At 40.2% G+C, this 18,115-nt stretch overlaps 1 protein-coding gene across 1 annotated transcript; it reads left to right on the forward strand.

The window, feature by feature from the left end:
• The first annotated feature begins 28 nt into the window (after positions 1 to 28).
• LOC118412016 (lysosomal alpha-mannosidase-like) lies at positions 29 to 17,262 on the forward strand. The gene is made up of 25 exons (XM_035814598.1): positions 29 to 220; positions 1,030 to 1,138; positions 2,808 to 2,981; positions 3,527 to 3,720; positions 4,068 to 4,200; positions 5,301 to 5,374; positions 5,946 to 6,017; positions 6,806 to 6,922; positions 7,291 to 7,488; positions 7,773 to 7,845; positions 8,244 to 8,283; positions 8,405 to 8,474; positions 8,940 to 9,059; positions 9,471 to 9,590; positions 10,034 to 10,169; positions 10,343 to 10,437; positions 10,722 to 10,940; positions 11,330 to 11,511; positions 11,857 to 11,989; positions 12,128 to 12,208; positions 12,758 to 12,818; positions 13,174 to 13,349; positions 13,801 to 13,941; positions 14,358 to 14,460; positions 14,913 to 17,262. Exons 1-25 carry the CDS (start codon positions 143 to 145, stop codon positions 15,026 to 15,028), a joined length of 3,015 nt encoding a protein of 1,004 aa, XP_035670491.1. The 5' UTR covers positions 29 to 142; the 3' UTR covers positions 15,029 to 17,262.
• Positions 17,263 to 18,115: the final 853 nt, after the last annotated feature.

Below are 18,115 nucleotides of genomic sequence, written 5' to 3' on the forward strand. Positions count from 1 at the left end.
GTATGCATCCGATTTATGTGTGAGCATTATGAAGGTCACAGGTCACCCATCATGCTGTAGTCACATGCCTCATGTTGTACAAGTCGTGACCGATAATTTTTGACCGTAAAGTCTTGGAGTTTGTACTTTGATCGTGTCCAACATGGATCGATCATCGTGTTTACTGTTGTTCCTGGCGATCGGCATCACGTGTGTGGCTACACAGGAGTGTGGATATGAGGTAAACATTTCCAAACTTGAGGGCGGGATCGGGATAGCCACGTACAAGTTGGTTTATAGGAGAGTCATAATCTGCTGCGAGATGTTTTCCCTCCAATTTACCCAAATCTGCCAGAGGGTCTGCATGGGGATGGCATTACACTGAATTCAGAAGAAGCCACTGCATATTACTTAAAATATACATAAGTTCCCAGACATTTACTTTCGCGTCAGCGAAAAATGCAGTGTTCGCAGTGGTTTTAAGTTCACGATGAAGTGGCCACCGCGAAAACTGCAAATATAAAACCACGTGCACCACAAACATAATTTTCTGCCTTAACAGTAAGTTAAAATCAAGGACGCATTTATGTAACATTTTGCATAAATGCATCATAAATGATAAACTGCCTAACGTTCTCGCAAACAGCCCGACTGGGCACCGGTTCAGAAATATGACCCTGGCGAATTACATAATAGTAAACATGTCCTGTCCATCAGCACTTAAAAATCCTTTATTATCGTGATTGCTGGGATAATGTTAAAATTACGATGATCCCTTTCTCATGATGATCCTTTATCTGATACAGAAAAAAAATTGCAATTTTTGAAATTTTTGTGCTGGGAACGACCGCGTTCTAGGATGTTGAAGGCTTTGCCTGTATAGAGAATACTCACAATGATTATCTTAACACTAATTATGCCCGAAGGCTAATTGCACAATGACGAAGAGAAGTAGATAGTGTGATACATAAAACTAGTGTTTAATCAACCATATAATACTACATATGCATATCATATTATGCATTTTTCTTTGATTGTTTCGTCCTGCAGAAATGTCGTTCCCTGCCGATCAAGCCTGGTATGATCAATGTACACCTGGTGCCACACACGCATGATGACGTTGGCTGGCTCAAGACAGTGGACCAATATTACTCTGGAGGTACAGTACTGTACAAGCAGAACTATATTTCTATTTCTATTTCTATGTTATACTGGGCAAAGCCCCTTTTAGGGGCATCCCGCCCAGGTGAGAAAAATGAGGTGCACGGCACTAGTGCGACCGGTGGTGGTGTATATCTGACTACCGGTACACCAGTGAGACCTTGGTGATAGCTGTCTGTGTCCCACATGTATTATCGTGAATGTACTCTAATAGAATCAATTCAGAGTCTATCAGACTAACTAGTTTTACGTAGTATGGTAGAAATTTAGTGTATAACTATCATACTATAACTTATAAGTAGGGGTTCATTTCAGTGTGAGAGAATCAGACTTTACAACCTTCACTTATTCAGTTTGATTATATGGATGGCATCTGCTCATCAATTTTTGTCTGTTTCAACAACAACAAAAACTTTTCAACCATCCTGTACTTGTGTACATCGTACATCGTATAAAGCTGCTCCAAAATTAGCAGATAAATGCCATAAATTGAAAATGATCAGAAAATGAATAGACTTCCAAAGTCAAAGAAGAAGATGTGATAGAACAAAAATGAAGAATCTATTGTTCTGTATACCATGCTGTATGTTCAGTCATTTGCTTAACCTTCTGGACCACTCATATTTCATAATGAGGGGAACTTTTTTTTCTTTCAAAATCTTTTCTATTTGCAAGCTCGTATTGAATTAGTGCAGGGGTTCACAGAGGATGTCACCCATATACAGTACTGTAGAAACAATGGTATCTAGCTTTGTAACAAATGCCACCATCCAGACCACTCTAGGACTTAATCCCCATGTGAGCGGACTACGTTTTCATAATACCCCTGTCACATTAGGCAAAAATCGATCGAAAGACTAGTCTACGAGCTCTAAATGACATCTCGTGAGTAAGACGTCCGGTGTTCTCACGATCATCTTGCGATTTTTAGGGATCGCTGGCGATTTTCAGGGGTCGTACGACAGTCGCGGTGCAGCCAAACATGTTCTTAACATAAGCAACAAGTTGCAGGAGATCTCTGAGATCGCAGAGCTTGTTAACAAGTCACAAATCGGATGGAAACGCCCGTCAGTCGGGCGACGTTCGGACGACGTTCGCCCGACTTCCGTTTGTGAGGGTAATTCTGACATTGTGGCCTCTGTGCCAGTATGCAGGCTGCCTTTGTGACACAATTCCTTTTCTTTTGTCATTTCTAGTATGCTCGCGCATTCTATTAATTGGTTAAAAAGATTATGACAACAAAAGAAACAACATTTATTGATATCTTGCCTTTCTGTGAGGAACATTTTGTGTTACCTTGTACGCGGGCAAGAGGTCATGGGAGGTTCATTATCATAGATTTATTCACAGCCGATCGCACGAGCCTCGCTTATAATTAAGTTGTATGTGACAGGGACAGTTTTGGGGCAAAAAATACGCAAGACCATCTTAAGATCTTAAAATCAGCCGAAGATTGTGACATATATAATGTACGGGGGTATAATGAAGGCAGCTTTTTTTGGCCAAACTTTTTTGGCATCAGTTTTGGGGTTCCTAGATAATGTTATCCAATTAATTAGATCATTATGTCCTATCTGTACAAAAATGTAGTGTGTTACTCTATAATGTTGTGTCCCGGGTTATTCAATAACAAAAAAGGAAACAAATCTCTTTGCCATATTTTGCAGCAAACAGCAGCATCCAGAGGGCAGGTGTTCAGTACATCCTGGATTCAGTCATTCCCCAGCTCGAGGCCAAACCTGAGAGGAAGTTCATCTATGTGGAAATAGCCTTCTTCAAGCGCTGGTGGGATGAACAAGATGAAGACATGCATGGCAGGGTGAAGAAGCTCGTAGACAAAGGCAAGCCTCGCTTTTCACACAATCCTGATATTATTATATTCTGCTACAAGCCATTAACTTGGTTACCATCCTATGTACTAACTGCTGGCTAAATCTTTCCGCTTGCTAACCACAAAAGATTGAGCCAGCAGTTTTACAACGGAGTATAGCATTGGCAGGCTAGCAAGCCATTCACTAAAGCAGGATCCTCCCATGCCCTTTGAAGTTTGATAACTGTAAATGCAGAAATGTTCGCAGCTTTCACAGTGAACTCAAACCCACAGCAAAAATTTGTGTTCTGTCTTCTCAGGTGATATCTTGCTGTATCACATAGGGTTCTACCTGTATCACACAGGATTCCATCAAATAAATCAAATGCACTCAGCACATGCCGGGTTTGGCAGGGTAAAAAATTAGAATTCTAATAGTCCAATTGTTTTGTGTTGGAAATTACAGTTCCACTTTGATTCATGATAACTTTTACCAACTAGCAATAAACTTTTTATTGAACAGTTGATGATGGTTAGTACTGATAATTGACAACCATTCCATGCTGTTTTCCACAGGCCAATTAGAATTTATCAATGGAGGCTGGTGCATGAACGATGAGGCCAGCACACATTACAATGCAATCATCGACCAAATGACGCTCGGACTGCAGTTCTTAAATACAACATTTGGCGAGTGCGGTCGACCTCTTGTGGCATGGCACATAGATCCATTTGGACACTCCAGGGAACAAGCTTCACTTTTTGCACAGGTACTGGAAGCTTATTCACAAAAATATAATGTGACATTGGAGTTGATACCACATTACATTATGCATGGGTGTAAAAAGTACAGGTAGTTATGCCTGGATTCCATGCATAAATTACTTACTAAATTGCTTACCACAAAAGAGCCACCTGTTCCCAGCTGTGAAATCTAAGAATATTCAGAGGTGAACACAAAATCCAGATTAGTACCTACTTTTATGAGGGCAAGAACCCAAATCCTGCGCATTGTGTCAATAAGAATTCTTTGGCTGACAGAATGTCCCCTCATTTATTGAAATACATGTTGTATTAGCTACACGCATGTGACAAGTACTGCTACCTCCTCTCCTAGATGGGCTATGATGGATTCTTCTTTGCAAGACTGGACTATCAGGACAAGGCGAACAGATTGAAACTACAGAACATGGAGGAGATCTGGCGGGGAAGCCCCAACGACCTTGGCAAGGTTGCCGACCTCTTCACAGGTATGACAAGGTCATAGCCATAATGAGGTTCACCATTCGTACAAATCCACAAGGTCCCTGACTTGGAAACACTTCATGCAAGCCCAGGTGTATATTTCCTGCATTGGTCTGTTTGCATAACAATGTCCAGATGTGTGATTTTGTTTGTGACCCCTGGGCCTTCACCTTTGACCTTGGGCATGCTCAGGGCTTTAGCCAGCTCGAAATATTTTTCCATCAGCCAATTCCCATTGTCGCGAAAACACTATTCCAGGCGTTAGAGGGACTGAACTGACACCTTGAAAAAACGGTTTTTAATGAGATTATTGTATGCGAAAGGGCGCCGACACACATTGTCAACAATCATAACAATAGCAAAACAAACAGTGTGTGGCTTTTACGGCCGTGGACAGCGTCCCCAAGCCGCCTGTAGCTTCCACCAAGAATTTTTGTCCGTCAAGGTTAACGGATTGCTTTTAAAATTTTTCCGTCACACGCAGCAAATTTCCGTCAATTGATGGAAAAACGGACGCTGGCTAGAGCCCTGGGCATGCTCCTTATAAAATATTGTGCTAGTCCACAGCAACTTATTTCCTTGGTTCTCAGTCATTTTTTGTGAAAATTCAAGGTCAAGATGAAGCCTTGTGCTTTGACATACATGTATGTCACACTTGGGCCTAGCCTGTGTTTACACAAGCTCTCGCCGGCTGGGCTTAATGACCCCCTCCCCCCTAGGGAGGCGGCAATCTTAGGGCCGGCCGCTAGGGGCGCAATTTTAGTCAGGCTAACTTAGGCCCTGTTGAATAGATGATAATGAAAAGTGTCAAATAAAAGCGGTGTCAAATTTATGTTTCCTAGTGTTATACCAACCATACTCTGTGCGTTAACTCATTGTTTAACTTTCATGATCACTTCAATTTTATAATCAATGCGATTTTTTGGAAGGGACAAACTTTTTTTTTGGGGGGGGGGGGACACAACGTTTTTTTCACGCGTCTATTTGGATCACTTTATATACCACCACCTGGTCTATGCTTTGCCTTAGAGCTCTTACGCAAGGACCTTTCCTATACAGGTAAGATACATACATGTTTTCCCTATTGTGTTTCTATCATATACAGGTGCCCTGTTTGCCCACTATACACCACCAGAAGGACTCAGCTTTGAAATACTGAACAATGACCCACCAGTCCAGGTAAGGCTACAGGGCAGACATCACAGTTAGACCTGTCCACAGGAAAGCATCTTAAAATATATTGAAACAAAGCGTCAGAAAGGTACTTATCCCAATTTCAATCTTAGCAGCCAGAAGTAAGGTTTAAGCTTTAAGGGAGATTTGAGCCAAATGGCAATCAGAATTCCAAAATTAACTCTTTCCAACAGAAAACATGTTAGCTGTCAGAGGTCAAAAAAGTGTATTGCATCCAAACAATGGCACTAGCCTGATCAGGCGAGTCCACTGGCCTCATTGGCACTCTCACTTGCCCAATTTTTGCAGTGACCTCTTCACCAGGAACTCATTTTCAGTGCATTTACAGTTATTTGATTTTAGTAATCTGTTTGTGTGCCTGAACGATGCAAAGCTGTCTCTAGCTTTTAATTTTTCTGTTCCAAACTCTAACTGATAAGTGTTGAACAATTATCAAAGAAAAAAATGTTTATTGCAAACTTTTTTCTTCTTAGGCTTCAGGACATGGGGATACAGGATACAGGGTCTGTAAGGTGAACATGTTTGTAACTGTGTATTGTTTTATATCTATCACTAGGATGACCCCAGGCTACATGATTACAATGTGGATGAAAGGGTGAACACTGCTCTGAACCGGTCCGTGGAACAGGTTTGTGCAATGTTTTATTAAGGGAGTCCTGAATTCTGGGTGTTATTTGATTATGTATCAATGATATTACATCGATAATACCCTGCCATGAGTGGTTGAGTGAGATATTACATAATCATCTGACGTTTTGTAGAATTTCACTTGTGGTTAATTATGCCATGTGTTTTTGTAAAACAATATGATACTCACTTAACCATGCAAACCCTACATATGTATTCCCAATATGTATAGATGCTTCCTTCATCATAGGTATTTTCAACATAGATGCAGGGCGATCAGCACACCAAGAAGGCAAATTGTTGATAAGCGTAACAAAAAGTTTTTCTTATAGCCCCCGAAATTAATTTTGTAACATAAGTTTTTATTGTATTCAGCCATTGGCTGATATTGCTTTGTTTAATTAGAGGATATTTGGGGAGTTAGATAAAATACTGAACACATTTTGATGTACATGGACCTATATTGAGTACTTAATCGTATACTGTGAAGTAGTATGCATTTTCAATGGGCCTCACCCAGAAATAAGGTACACAACTCCATTTTCTGGGCATATTTGTATAGCTTTGAAGTCTTGTATCAATGTCCACCAGATTTCAATTGTCCATGTTTTTCTGTTTTTCTCTCTTACCTAATGTTACTGGGTTCACCTGAAAAAGTAATGATCAGGATAATCAGAATTTTGACAGACATGCATAAAAGGCTTAAGACATACTTGAAATTTGAGGTACAAACTTTATTTCTCTATGAGGCCCAGAACTTACTAGTCACCACTCTTATTGTGACTCCAGGCAAAGTACTTCCGTACAGACCACATCATGTGGACCATGGGGTCAGACTTCCACTACCAGGCAGCACATACATGGTACAAAAACATGGACAAACTCATCAAGTACACCAATCCTGGGGTGAGTACGGTATAGGCTTTGGGGTTGGTAAAGATAAACTTTGGCCATAACCTTTTGAAGTCAGTTGTTATCCACTGTGTCTCTGGCACAGTATTGGAGGGAGGAGCCCACTCCTCTCCTTTCACCCCAACTGAAGTGAGGAGAGTGAGGAAAGTGGAAAGCCACACCTTAGCTGCAGTGTGGAATAGTACCAGCCAGCATTGACCAGAGGAAGGTGACAATTGGTAAAATTGTTGGCTGTTGACTGTACATAATATGATATATTGATCCCAGTTGTAAATAAAACACCAAGACTACTTTTTTAAAAATTACATTGACATTTGACTTACGTACAAGAAAACCTCTAAAAACTATGTCTGTTATATTAGAACAAGGTGAACCTGCTGTATTCCACCCCATCCTGCTACGTGTACCACAAGAACCAAGCTGCCGACGTCAAATGGAACACCAACAACACAGACGACTTTTTCCCGTACGCAGACAAACCTCACAGTTTCTGGTCGGGATACTTTACCTCACGACCTGCCATTAAAGGCTATGTCAGGGAGTGTAACAACTTCTTGCAGGTGAGACACAGTGGGAGATATACATGTAGATGTATGGCACCTGGAATAATGCAATGCATGATAGTGTGCTAAGTGTATTACAATTTTTAAATGTTCATTTTATAATTACATTGCCTTAGCAAAAGTGTCATGCTTCATCCATATTAGGAGGTTTGGCCACTTTTCCTTTACCTTTATCAACTGAAGACAATAAAATCATGTCATTTATGTCCCAAGACAGGTAGGTATCATACTGAAGTACTGAACAGAACATTTTTTCTCTTTGTTGAATGGACACAATGCAGGTTTGCAAGCAGCTAGAAGTCATAGCTGGGCCCTTACCATTTACAAACGGAGGACCATCATCACAAAGATTCCGTGAGATGATTTTTGTTGTTGTTGTATTTGCCCTTGTTATTTAATCCGTTTTGTTTGCTGAATGAAGGTGATGAATTTTTCATTGTGAAAAACTTAAGAAGAAGAAGATGGATAAAACATCTACTAGTATCATTAATAAAGGACCTCGTAAATCCAGAAGTGGGTGATATTTTCCAATAGATTAATTTTAGGAAACAAAAATGTATACTATTTCACAATCACAGTTTACAATAAAGTACCCACTTTAGTCTCGTAATTCAGCAGTAGAATTCGGTAAAAAAAGCCAGCTGGTTATATACCCATGAAAAAAATAGCACCCCCTTCTGGAGTTTAGGGCTCCTTTAAATCAGGTATAAATCATCCAACTTTGTCTGAAACCAACTTTGTCACCATTTCAGGAGAAGCCATGGCTGTTGCCCAGCACCATGATGCTGTCAGGTAAAAAGAAAAACTGGTCAAATATCAGTTTGTCATTGTCATTGCCAATGCCATGAATGATATCATTTACCTTGTCATTATATTTCTAAGAATTCTGATGAAAGGTTTCTGTTGATTGCAGTGGAACTGAGAAGCAGCACGTGGCCTATGACTATGCCATGCGGCTACATGCAGGTGCAGTGGAATGCCAGGTATGTGAAGACACCTGTAGCTGTGTGAAGTCTGGTCAGGCCCTGTTCACGCTTTTTGTGTTAGGTAAAATTTGCAGTAAAGAAGTTACTTTTTACCTTGCTCCATTGTGCAGCCTTAAACTTTACGATCACATCAATACAAAAGGCAACTCATACAGACTTAAATAAATGCAGTTTCAGCATGTATGTGTGTGTGTGCGTGCGTGCGCGTGTTTATGTGTTTGTGTGCATGTGTTTTCATGTGTTTGTGTGTTTGTTCATGCGTGTGTGTTTGGTGTGTGTGTGTGTTTGTGTTCTCTATTAGACTACCTGAATTCTTCAGTTGCCTCGAGCATGAGAAAAGGGGTAGATTTTGAAATATACCCTGCTACAGGACAGCAGGGAAGCTTGCTGACCTATGTGCCTAAAAGAGGCTACTAGAGTTACAACATCACCCTGTTAACTGCACTGATGTGTTGTATACAGGAGGTGGTGAGCCATGCCCTGGCCGGTAAGATGAAGAAGGGAAGTGTTGAGCCGCCGGCTGCTCAGTTCTGTGCCTATCTCAACGTCAGCATCTGTCCCACCACTGAGGAGAATGATCATGTATGTTCTTTCTGATATTTCCAGTAAATATACCCAATAAACATAACTGTGCCATGATAACGTTCCATAAGGGTGTTGTGGACTTTTTGTCCAAACATGCTGTTTCAAACTACACATGCCCCACTGGGTTCCTCTTTTGCACCCTTAATCAACTTAAATTAAGTGCCTAAAATACAAAAATCCCTACGAAGTAAAACAAGCGCTGGATCGGAACACTGTGCAACCTGGCTCAGAAAAGTTTTTCACTCACTGTGAATAAAACAAGAAATTCATTAAAAATTTTGAATATATGAATGCAAGATCTTTAACCTCTTGTTGTAATTAGAATAAATTTAGGGTTTATTGTAAGTGTCGGTTGATATCAATTGATATGATGGAACAATATCTGGCTATTGTTTCCTGTCTTCACAGTTTTCAGTGACCGTGTACAATCCCCTGGCCAGGCAAGTGACTGGACACTACCTCCGCCTACCTGTCAATGGTCAATCTTACACTGTCACGGCACCTAATGGCAAACCAGTCAAAACTCAGGTATCTAATACTTAAAACTATCTGTACAGGGCAGTCTCTAGCTGTAGTTATTTTTTCCATCCCACTCATTGCTTGGGAATAGGGTTTACTTGAGCTGGCTTTCCTGAGGATGATTTTGAGGCAAGCTTGGAGCAATGGTGGGAAGGTCTATAAGGAAAGCTAGCTTGAAAAGCTGTCTTCACATATAGCAGATCTGATTGGGACATGTCGCATCTAGATGTCACAAAATTCAATCAGTCATTTAAGTAGCCGCACAGCGTAACTTTCACACGGTGGGAGAGCCCTGAACTATGACGAAATATGTAAAACAAGTGAGAACTTAACTTAGAGGTACATGTATAACATTTACATTGTTGTATTTACATGTAGTATAGTATAGTGTGCTTCTCAGTTTTAAGTTTAGCTTTCCTTTAAGTGATGACTTGCTTATCGGCTCTTCCCAGATGCTGAAGGTAACTCAGCAGACTGCGAAGGTGAGGGGACCTCGTGGTAATGCCACCAGTGAACTGGTCTTCCCTGTGACTGTGGAAGCTCTGGGCTACAGTACTTACCTCATTTCTAGGGCTACAAGGACTACAAGTAAGGAGCAACTTTTTATGTTTACCCCTGGCAAAGGTTTTTGCTTCATTTAGTCTTCCTCCATTCCAAACAAATGTAATGACCTTGACCAGATGGCTGTCACCTTGGTAACTAGTAAAGTAGTGCACACTCTGTGGTTCCCATCAACTCATGGATGGTTCTTGTCTTTCCAGGGAGCCTGTTCATGCCTCAGGCAGAGACTAATGTGATTTCAATGGCGATCCCCCAGTCACCCAGGATGAGGGAGGATATTGAGATTCATAATGAGGTATGATTAACTTTTAGATATTGGAGTTTAATTTTTCACAACCAGCTTACATTTATTTTTCTGGATAAGAAAGTCAACCCCTTTGATGTACCAGGATCAGAGGGGTATACTACATTTTCAGACATGTTTGGATAGTGCTCTCACCGCAAAAGTGCCACCTACATCGCTACATATACAGTAGTAACAAAAAGCAGCACACCAGTCAGAAGCTTTGAGAAAGTGTCAGACATTGATGGTGTCAGACAGTGTGTGTTTGCTCACTAATGTTTCCCTTTCCCCCCCAGCACCTGAGTTTGATATTTGACACCACCACTGGTCATCTAAAGACTGTGACAAACCTGAAGAACAAGTTGATACTAAACGTGCAGCAGGCCTTCTACTGGTACAACTCCAGCACAGGGAACAACCAGGACAGCACCCAGAGGTCGGGAGCCTACATCTTCCGTCCTAATGGCACCGAACCGTTCCCAATACACACAAAAGGCTCTGTCATCACCAAAGTGGTCAGTCACTTTCTCCTTTGTGTTTATCAGATCATTACCAAGTGCTGTTGTATTTCTGCAAGCTAACATGATGATATTTGGTGCCTAAACATGTCCCTTTACTCTGAAAAGGAAAAAGATTCTAGTAGGTTCTACAATTTCTGTTTGATAGTAATCATTGAGAATGTAGTGCGACTGTGAGAGGCAATATTGCTTGTTGGGAATTTTAATGTCTGTTTTCTAATACTTTTTGGCTTACAGTGTATTTTTTTCTCATTTTACAGCTGCTTTGTACAATTTACAGTATGGTCAGAAAAGGTTTTTTCGATTGGACGAACGTTGATGCACGAACAGATGTCATCCATATAGTCAACATGGCCTTAGTGTAAAACTGTTTGTTTGTGTTGCAGGTGACAGGAGCATTGGTGCAGGAGGTTCACCAGGTGTTTAGTGACTGGGTCACGCAGGTGATACGTCTGTACGATGGACAGCTCCACGCTGAGCTGGAATGGACAGTCGGACCAATCCCCTTCAAGGACAGCCTCGGCAAGGAAATAATCACCCGTTTTGACTCCGACATGCAGACTGACAAGTATGTGAGCTACGATTGTGTTAATATGATATATTTGTCAGTGTTTTCTGTGTTTCTCATGGAAAAAAGGAATCTACCAAGTTGTTCAGCATAGAAAATAAAAAAAGCAAAAGCAAAAGTGCAACTGCAACTGAGACTAGGCATTGACATGTATACATATATGTGTTTGCGTGTGTTTATAAGTGTGTGTGTGTGTGTTTATATATGTGTGCGCTTGTATGTTTCTCTGTTCTGTAGTTTCTGCTTGTTCTGTCAGAGGGCACTTATAATTGCCATCAATGGGATGAAGTCTGTTATCTCTGATTGCCTTTACAATCATGAATAATGTGTGTGTATCTTCTATAGGAAGTTCTACACAGACTCTAATGGGCGCGAGATCCTAGAACGTGAGCTGAACCACCGTCTGACCTGGAAGCTGAACCAGACTGAGCCGGTTGCAGGGAATTATTACCCTGTTAACAGCAGAATCTTCATCAAGGTGAACTACATGCAAAGTTTTATCTCATTGAAATTTATTTTTCTTCTCTTGCGTAATGGTCACCACATAACAAGTCCAAGTTTAAAAGAACTTTCGTTTTTTTCTAGTGGTTGATAAGGTTTTTTTAAATTCTTTCAGGACAACAGCAGACAACTGACAGTCCTGACAGACAGATCCCAGGGTGGCGCCAGCCTGAAGGACGGTTCTCTGGAACTTATGGTCAGGGTTTCTGCTTTCTTAAACCACAACTGTTACAATGTTACAGTGAATTCTTTTAGTCCTCTGACATTCTTTTAAACTCCAGCAAAGGTTTAATATGGCTTGTTATAAGCTGGTTGCACCTGTATCTTAATATTTAAGTACAAGTACCTTTAATGAGGCCTAGTGAAAAAGTTGCCAAAGTCATCCTACAATTACATTTTAGACTGAAATGCATCAGGCACTGCTATTTTCAACATCATACTGTGGGTAACAAAACATGGACGTGAAAGCATAGTAATTGTAATACCATCTACATCAGCTTTGCAAAGACTCTAGCTGCTCAATTCAAGACTATGATTGAAGGATATGGGTGGATGGAGTGAGAGAGTCATGTACATTGTACATCCGTGCAGCCAGCACAACGGGATGATGATGAATACATTTGACAAGCACAAGTTTATTGGTTAACTGAAAACACAAATTTTTTTGCCTGGGACTTGGTGTTTTACCATACTTGATTACTTGCTTAGAACATCCTCTAAGTGTCTATTCCCTTTTCCTATGTAGGTTCATCGCCGTATGTTTTATGATGACAACTTTGGTGTTGGGGAGGCCTTGAATGAGACAGGTAGTTGAACTTAGGAAAATTTGTTAACTTGATTTTAGTAAATCAAATCCCTCATTGTTACTTTATCAGTTGTATTGTATCCTGCTGTAGAATACATTTACTGTTTGCGGTCTTTCTTAGTGTTCACGGTGGTTTTGAGTTTGCCAAAGTGCTATAGTCTTTTACTGCTACATTAATGGAAACACTGGCACTTTTGCAGACAGACAGTCGTAAACTGCCTTCTTGTGACTCAGAAGGGGTGCTACACACAAAACACATTGTGAACATTTCTGCATTGTGAACAATTATATTAGGACCAGGAGTATTTTTAATGAGAGACATATGACAAGTCCATGTATTTCTTCTGCATGAGCAGGAGTGTTTGGAGAGGGCCTGGTGGCACGAGGCAAACACTACCTGATGCTGGAGTCCCCTGCAGACTCTAGCCAGCTACATCGGAACCTGGGAGAACAGCTGTACATGGCACCTGCCGTCAGCTTCACACCCAACACTTTCTCCACACAGGACTGGAGCAACAACTTCAATATGGCTGTAAGAAATCTACACAGACTATAACGCTAGTTTACCTTTATCCATGGGATAACCTATATCCGTTGAATTTAAAAACAGAGTATTAACTTAAGGAGATATCAACTTGACAGATGGTGGTTACAAACTGCAATATTTTGAAGAGCAGTTTGAAACGACCATCTTTCAAGAACCTTTAGACTAAGTTTGATTCACAACATTGTCACTCACCCGACATGCACACTACTGGAAAGGGTTGCAGTCCTTAAGACAGGATATTAAGCCATAGTTCATTTTGCTTATTGAATAGAGCTAGGGGATTTCTCCCTTCACAATGAACCTGTATGTACTGTTTGTAGCATCTGTCTTCTCTGTCATAACCAGTGGAAAAATAGCTCTTCATCGAGCTTAACTGATTCAAGATCACTTCCGATCACTTTCTGTAAACTCAAAAATGCTGGTTGTTGTTTTTCAGTACACGGCTCTGAAGCGTGAACTGCCGTCCAGTGTCCACCTGCTGACGCTGGAGCTGGCTGAAGAAGACACAGCGCTCCTCAGGCTGGAGCATCAGTACCAGGCAGCTGATGGGGGGACACCTCAGACAGTCTCTCTACAGGTATCTACTACAACACATTGACATATCATTGTGTGGTATAATGGTTAGTGTTTGGCATGGAGGGACCTGGTTCGATGCACAATTAAGAAATTATTGAACATCAAATCTTACAAATACTTCCAGTTCTTGATACCTGCCGCCAGGTTATCAAGATGATTTCTGCAAGTGACGTCATAGTTAACACCGTAGCCAGTTAGGAACCCGGTACCTCAACTTGCGAAAATGTTCTTTTGAGAAGCAAACAATCCATATTCATCGTTAAGTACTTTTTCAAGTTTTCATAATGTTTTTTTTTTTGTATATAGCAACTGTTGGATTTTAGTGTCATTGGTGAAATGGGCACTTAAACTTTGTCAGTTCATCTTCATTCTACCCTACACAATGTGCATTCACCTTTAAATTCTGCTTTTTCCCAGGGTCTGTTTGAACCATTTGAGGTTGTGACATCCAGCGTGGAAGAGCTGACACTTGGTGCCAATGTTCATGCAGAGAAGTTACATCGTCTGTCTTGGAACACTCGTGAGTCAACCTTCATGAAGTTTTGAAGCCTAAATTCCATGTTCCTATCTACCAACACTGATTGAGTTTTGATTTCACTGTGTTGTTGTCGTTATATGGCTCCTAGATGAAATAAATGACCATCCTACAACAATGACAGTGACGATGCTGTTGATGATGATGATGATGATGATGACAATAATCATGATGATATTGATGATCATGATTATGATAATGATAATCATTATGATGATAATGCTGATCATGTTTTTGATGATGATGATGATGTTGCTGTTGATGATAACACTGATAACGCAGTCAATGATGATGATGATGACAATGGTATTGTTGGGGATTGCTATTGATCTTGATGATGATAGCAGTGATGACAAACAATGATGATGGTGATGTAGATGATGATATTGTAGATGATAAGAAGAAGATGCTGATGATGATGTGTCATTTTTTTACAGAGGAAGGTACCACAGGGAATGTATCCCAACGCTGCTGGGACCCGAGCTCTGCCACTGTCAGCCTGAAGCCCATGCAAATCTGCACCCTTCGTTTCCATGTTAAACGCAGGTGGTAACCGCACACAAGCTTTCACTTCAATATGGTATAGTTTCAGGGAGACATTAAGAAAAAGATCCTACTGTAAGTTCATTTACATTTGCAGTTGTTTTATTCCGCAGTAGAAGGAAAAAGAAGGATACTTTTCGTAGAGCTCTATTTTCACAGTTGAAACAATTCTATATTTAAGTAGACATACAAAGTACATGTAGACAATTTGCAGTGTATTGAATTTGCGCTGGAGCTGTCACAATAAGATAACTGTAAAAACTTAAAGATTTACAGCATAGCCGAGGTGGTTCATTGCAGGGAGTTTGCAGAAGAATTGATTAGGTTGTGCTGTCTCTCAAACTCATGATGGAGCGGTCAGAGGAACTAGGTAACCAGGCAAAGTTTGAAACAAACTGTATAACCAGAATACATAGATAGTGGTTTGACCTCCACCTATTGAGGTACACAATGCAAAAGTTACTCAAGCACCTGGATTAGTTTTACAAATGGTCAGATGTTTCAGATAGCGTCCGCTATCTTTCGGCAGGGACTGCAAAAGAGTTTTAAATACAATAGACATTTAACGAAAACTATAAATTGATATGTAGATGAGGGAAGACAGTTGTAGGACAGTTCAATCAAAGGTATTATGGCACAGTGCATTAGAAGCCTTGTACTTCTGGTTCCATAGTACAATCATCAGGTTAGACATGAAGGGTTGGAAATACCCAGTTGCCCAGTTGCAACATACAACCATATTTAGGATATTTTCCTCTGTGCGTAAATCTTTAAGCAATCTTGGAACTTATTTTACTTAACTAAATTTAAACATATTCAAAGCCTTTAAGTGTTAGAAATCACTTGCTGAGCTTGAATTGTACTGTTAGGGCCTTGCACGTGTGGCAGTCTGAAATGTTAACGGGAAACCTAGCATATGGCTAAGCCAACTTGATAAAGGTATCTCGAATCTGCATGTTGTAGTTGTGGTAACGTGACATTGCATATAGAAACAGATATCGAAAATATCTGGCAACAAGATACATGTGTGAAAGACAGTGGAGTTAGCACTCCAGACAGTCCAGGAATATGTGTTGTACAAATTCTTTTTTTCCATATTATAGATATCTATAGCTACAGCGTGTAGGGCCAAACGTAATGTGTAAGATCAACACATTCATAGGAATAGACAGTGCTTTTAAAAGTGATTTGCTTATAAGAAGATCACACATGCAAACTATCTGCTGTTAGACAGTACAGATGTAGATATATATGACAACATGCAGCACATTTAGTCTATCTATAAAATACCATAAACCCACAATCAATGTGGGAAAGCTGCTAAATATATTGTGTTCGGTTTTTTTGCACTCTCAGAGGGCAATCTACATGTATTAATCATACTTTGATGTAAACCCTTTATTTATAAAGTAACATGTAGACTGATTGCTATATTTCTCACTTCGCTGCATAATGATAAAGGACAGTATGAGAAAATTCTGCATAGATTTTCAAGTGCTTGTGTTACCAATGACACTAAAAACAACAGTCCCTGGTTATAAGAAACCATTGTATATAAAGTATTATTCACTGAGCATTGACCTTTGTCACTATAAACACCCTTCTGATGTTATTGAACATTGAATCTTACAAACCATACTTCTAGTTCTTGATTCCTATTGCCTTGACATCATATAGAAAACAAAGCAGCCAGGAACTGGTATACCACGACTTCTGATAAATGTTCTTTCATAAACAAACAATCCACAGTCATTGTAAATTACTTAGTACATACAGTTGCAAGTTTTCCTAATGTTTGCTTTTCTGCTTCTCAGTATAATGATACTGTTCTGGCTAAACATAATCAGGAAATGTTGAAATTTGGTGACATGAGCACTTTTGAATTAACATGCTTGCTTTTGAATTAGTTCTTAGTATGATATGTACAATGTACTGACATTTAGATAAACAAGGCATCAGATTACCTTTACCTGCTTATGCTATGATGCTGTGTGTGAAGGTTAGGATTTTGACAGGTGTTTAAATATGAGGTCATGTGAACCTTAGTATTGAAAATAGACTGATTGCTCTGCTGTAGTTTTCAAACATGACTTGCCCTTGTCAGAGGTCTTTAACTTGTGACAAGGGCAACTGGCCTTGAATGAACCTTAACTTCTGATTGATATGACCGTATTTAGTCAATCAAATTGATTCCAGTGCTGCTAGAAGTTTGACAAATTTGGTGATAAAAGAAGAGAGACTCGACCTGTGGTGTGGTGTGTCTTATTTTAGGACTTGAACCAATGACACGAGGAATAATCCTTAGTACCCATTTCAGCAAGTGTGATGGGTTCTGCATGTGCTCAAGGTGTGGCTGTCCTCAAACAGAAAGTCCATTGTGATGTCCCGTCCCTGCATTCTATAGTTCCAAGAAATTGTTGTTGCCAAACCCACTTTGTTACGTGTGTATACTGGGTCTCTCCTGTCCAAACTGGCAGCTACAATATGGATGGATGTGAGGTTTAAAGTCTGCATAAACCCCGGGAAGTGGTGTGTAAACAATGCTGTCTCCAAGACCTGTCCCTCTGTCCCATGGACAGAAATTTGCTTGTTGGAGCGGATCTCAGTCTAACAAGATCAGAACTTCATGACATGCAATTGATGAAAATGTTTTTGTTTAAGCTTAAAATGACTGAGTCATCAACAAAAATTAACAACATGTGCTCGCAAACAATGAGTTGGGCAGAAAATAATCTAAGGTAGGATGCAGCCCTGATTCCAGGTTTAAAGTCTGCATCACTGCATGAAGAGTGTATAAACATTACATTCAAATCAAAGTCTTAAAGGGATTTACTAAATCATTTAGGCATAGATTCAGAGCATTATTGAGTTTTGGGGCTTTTGCATATGACCATATTTAGCACTACTGCTTGTTCCTTACATTTCATGTACAGAATGTAACTGTGTGTGGGAGCTTAATGTGGATTAACATTCCACACTAAAGAATGCATGCTTTCAGTCACTAGGATACCAATTGGGATAAGGGCTGACTTCTAACCTCGGTCCATGAAAATAGAGGTATTGTTTGGGTACATCTGTATGTCTGTTCCTAGTGACC

This window comes from Branchiostoma floridae, chromosome 3 (genome assembly GCF_000003815.2).
Source record: "Branchiostoma floridae strain S238N-H82 chromosome 3, Bfl_VNyyK, whole genome shotgun sequence".
NCBI classification, from domain to species: domain Eukaryota; kingdom Metazoa; phylum Chordata; class Leptocardii; order Amphioxiformes; family Branchiostomatidae; genus Branchiostoma; species Branchiostoma floridae.